This window comes from Acanthisitta chloris, unplaced genomic scaffold, assembly GCF_000695815.1.
Source record: "Acanthisitta chloris isolate BGI_N310 unplaced genomic scaffold, ASM69581v1 scaffold11707, whole genome shotgun sequence".
Taxonomy (NCBI): domain Eukaryota; kingdom Metazoa; phylum Chordata; class Aves; order Passeriformes; family Acanthisittidae; genus Acanthisitta; species Acanthisitta chloris.
Genome location: NW_008680990.1, coordinates 40,410 through 44,907, shown reverse-complemented (window position 1 = coordinate 44,907; position 4,498 = coordinate 40,410). Strand labels below are relative to the sequence as shown.

The 4,498-nt window shown below is 38.8% G+C and overlaps 1 protein-coding gene across 1 annotated transcript in view; it reads left to right on the top strand.

Annotated features, from left to right (window-relative positions):
- Nucleotides 1-233: 233 nt before the first annotated feature.
- The window catches only part of COL5A2 (collagen, type V, alpha 2), a gene marked incomplete at both ends in the record, with an annotated part of 43,846 nt that continues 39,581 nt past the window's right edge, over nt 234-4,498 (top strand). The window contains 4 exons of the mRNA XM_009077931.1: nt 234-458; nt 1,904-1,917; nt 3,272-3,304; nt 3,924-3,956. Of these exons, the coding sequence (XP_009076179.1) occupies nt 234-458; nt 1,904-1,917; nt 3,272-3,304; nt 3,924-3,956 (305 nt within the window). The remainder of the gene's footprint in view (nt 459-1,903; nt 1,918-3,271; nt 3,305-3,923; nt 3,957-4,498) is intronic.

Genomic DNA, 4,498 nt, shown 5'->3' with positions numbered 1-4,498 from the left:
GTGACTCTGCTTTACATCTTTCTGATCAAGAAGTAAGGTGGTAAAATAAGAAACATAGATGAGATATCTTATGTTTAGGAGTCCTTAATACCAGCTTTAGCTATGCTGGTGGATTATCGTCTTTGTGTATGTGATGCTGCTTCTCATCTCCAGATGTGCTCTTTTCTTGTCCAGACCTACTCCTTCTATTTTGTGGTTGGAAAATGTATTGTATAGTCTCTCTCCTCTTGCAGGTGAAGATGCTGAAGAAATAGCTTGCACTCAGAATGGACAGATGTACCTGAACAGGGATATTTGGAAGCCCTCACCATGCCAAATTTGTGTCTGTGACAATGGAGCTATTCTTTGTGACGAGATCCAGTGTCAAGATCTGCTGGAGTGTGAGAACCCACAGGTGCCCCCAGGAGAGTGCTGTCCTGTGTGTCCCCGCACATCACGGGATTTTGACCCCACCATTGGTAAGATTGCTTTGTAAGTTTGCTTTTTTTGAAAGGCGATACAGCCCAAAGAAGTAGGAACATTGTAAGTTTAAATCTGAAAATAATAGATACTTGACAGTAATCTTCCATCTTGGGCAGCACCACAGGTGGCTCTGGAAATAGTTTCTTTAGCATATGAATCTGATATAAGCCCGAATGTCTTTACAGCTAGAAGGTTGATTTCAATTCCATCTTGATATTTCAAGGAAGTTGAATTCTGACTTCTGTGGTTCATCTGAAACTGAAACATAAATATATTGAGATAAATATATAAATTAACATATTAAGATAAATATATATTGCATACATAACTATATATAATAAAATAAGGGCATTCTTTCATAAAATGCTCAATTCAGGAACCCTCTAATAGCTAAATAAATGTAAACAGTGAAATGCAAACAGTGTGTTTCTTCAAAGTGGAAACATGGACATGTGATTCTTTTATGAGATATAAAAATAAAATGAGCATGAAGTTTTACTGACTCCCTGTTTGCATACTTGTTACATACCTTAAAAATTGTCTTTTCCAGTCCATTTCTTCTTCCTGGAGCAACTTGGATAAAGTAATCCCACCTCACTTTTCCTAAAAGAATATTCCTTACCTTGCAATTAATGCCCAGTGATACTGTGTATTGAATTATTTGAACTGCATTCTATCTATAATAATGAGTTTCTTCAAGAGATAAAATTGCTGCTGTGTAGCTTAATGTAGAATAAAGCAGCAATGAAGAGCAAATAGGGATTTGTGTAATTGAGCAGTGGAGCATTAATAAATAGCTGGTGCATCCTGCTGTGTTTTGGGAGGCATTAGGCCAACTCCAACAAAGTACACCCAGCAAATATAAAAGCAGTATGGGTATGTTCCAGAATTCCTTACTGCTGTTCAAGGTATTAATAAAATATCCCTCTGAAGGATTTTTGTGGGCATGTATGGCTATCTGCATCTGAATGCAGGCACATGATATTGCAGGTGTTTTTCAAACAAGAAAAGGTCAAAAATCCCTCCATCAGCTCAGCTCTGTCTTTTGAAAACTACCAGGTAACATGTTCTGGATCCATCATTGTTGCTTGTATTGAAGTCAGTAATAAAGCTTTCTTTGACTTCCCTATCAGTCATTAGGCCATTATCTGACATTTCCCCCTAAGATATTCTGCTTTCCCAAAGTGCTTTTTGTTATTCTGTGCAATGGTGAAGAAGGCTGAGAATCAGGGAACGTCACTGCAAATTGTCCCAATTCCTCACACCAATGGAGTGTGTCCCCCCCGGGAACTTCCTCAGCTCCCTCTAGGTGATGCACCATCCTCTGCGTATCCACGATCAGGGATGGCTCTAGCTATGACACCTTCACTCAACTCTTACTGTGTTCTGTCTCTCAGAGTAAAAACATTAATTTTCTCTCTTCTTTTGTCCTTTTCCGTAGGTAGAGGAAGAAAGGTAAGATTTCCTTTTCTATTTTTAATGTATTATAACTGTTACAAGATTTTCTTGCATCTCCTTGAAGAACTTTACAGAAGATACATAAAAGCTCTGTTAGAAACACTTTCTCTTGGTCTTCCTTGGTGGTTAGGGAGATTACAGTCCACATGGTCGAATTGTTGGAATGCAGGCAGAAATCTGGATCTTAATATGAGAATCCCATGGCTGAAAATCTACTACAAGAAATAACAAATAATTTTTTAGCTTATCATAGAATCATCGAGGTTGGAGGAGATCTCTAAGATTATCAAGTCCAACCATTAACCTGTCACTGCTGTAAGCCCTAAACCCTAAATCATACTCTCCAGGGTCAGATCCAGATGCTTCTTAAACAATTCCAGGGCTGGTGACTCCATCGCTTCCCTAGGCAATTTCCTATTCCAATGCCTGAACACCTTAACAGAGAATGATTTTTTTTCTAATATGTACTCTGAATCTCAGTATAAACACTCACTAAAACTAAGTATTCTCTACACAGAGGTAGTTTATGGAAATAATTGGACTGTGATCACCTGATTATTACTTGATTAAAAAAACCAGATTTTTTTTTATTTTTGAAAAGCCCTTTTTTTTCTTAAAAAACCCACTTACCGCCAATAGGTCTAAACCCAGTTATTTGGTGTAATATGTAATCATTGTCAACACATTCAGCTCAAAGAAAAGTTGCTTCGCAAGTGCTGTGTGCTTCACTCTGAAGCTGTGTGGTATCATTGTCTCCTGATCCTAGGCTGTAGATGGGTTTTTTTATGTCCATAGATTTAATGATATGAATTTGAATTTGATATCTTGAAGGAATGGAATCTGAATGCTGCTCTGGGCTCTGAATTTCCTGTGAATCAAATCATCCAACAGCAGAACTCCAGCATGTTTTCTAGCACTTAAATATCATGGGATTTTTTTTAGTTTGATCCTTCTTTCAGCCAGTATGTTAGAAAGTTAAGGGAAGTGTTAATTTATAGCCTTCATTTAATCAGTGTCCACAATAATTAGAGTAGTATGGATTAGTTAATAGGTACTTTAATTTAGGCTCAATTGTATCATAGTGAAGCCTTATTTTTTTACCACAATGACAGGGATGGCATTGGTGAAACTAGTACTGTTCATGGTACTTAGAATTGTCGTGGCTGCCTCGACCCTGGCAGTGTTCAAGGCCAGGCTGGATGAGGCCCTGAGCAACCTGATCTAGTGAGGAGGTGTCTCTGCCCATGGCAGGGGGGGTTGGGACTAGAAGACCTGTAAGGTCCATTCCAATGCTTAAATTCTATGATTCTGTGATTTTCTGCCATCTGATTTTTTAATCTTTTTCCTACAGGGACAAAAAGGAGAACCTGGAATAGTGCCACCTGTAAGTGCATTTTTTCTTTCATTTATCCTCACACCCTGGAAGTTTGCATTCTAGTGCTTTAGAGCAGAATTGCAGTAATGAAGTAAACACTACAAAAATGTACAGCCTAAGAATGGAATTCAGTATGCTGTTTCACATGTGTAACATTAGATATTTCTGTCAATTGCATTTTGGGGAAAAAATCTTACCAAGTTAAATCTGTCATAGTCTTTATTTATATAGTTAGAATTTTGTGGAGGTATAGTGATAAATTAGTATTTGGAAAGTGGTGAAATCAGTTGTCATTTTCTCTCTCTGTTATCCCTTTATAGCATGAAGACAACCAAATGTAAAAAATAAGTTTAACCTAAATCATTGCAATTCACGGATTTATTTCATCTTTTTTTAGGATAACAGGGATAATTCCAAGATTTTGCTCATATTGCTTATAATAATAATTTTCCACTGGAAAGAGATAACCAGTGGAGTTTATTTTTTCCCCTCAAAAGCTTTATAACTTGCTCAGTATTTTAATTTCCTCCCTTGCTACTTACTTTTCGGTAACTAATTTTCTGCGGGGTAATCATGACAAATACGACCATAATGTTATGTGGTGACTTGAATTTGTGTCCTTGCTTAGGTCTCAGGAATACAAGGCCGCCCAGGACCAGCTGTGAGTAGTCTTTGATCTTCTGTTTCTCTTATGAGTGTATTTGCCGCTGTACCATTTCTGGTTTGTGTTGTGAGGATGGTGTGGAGGAAGACTCTGCCAGGCCTGTAGTGGGTATCGGCTGCAAGGCCACCAGCTTTGAGGAGGCAAGCAGATTATGAGATGTTTTTACTAGTGTCAGGTCAGTCCATGGCCTAAGTGAATGGATGTGTGATTGTAGCACATGCATGTCTGAGGACCTTTGTGCCAGGTGGATGCTGGGGAATGCTTATCTAGCAGGAATAGAAGGAGATGCAGTGTGTTCCCCACTGCAGTGCTCTCTGCAGCTAAGACCAGCTTTGAGGAGGCAAGCAGATTATGAGATGTTTTTACTAGTGTCAGGTCAGTCCATGGCCTAAGTGAATGGATGTGTGATTGTAGCACATGCATGTCTGAGGACCTTTGTGCCAGGTGGATGCTGGGGAATGCTTATCTAGCAGGAATAGAAGGAGATGCAGTGTGTTCCCCACTGCAGTGCTCTCTGCAGCTAAGCAGAGTTCTGCCCT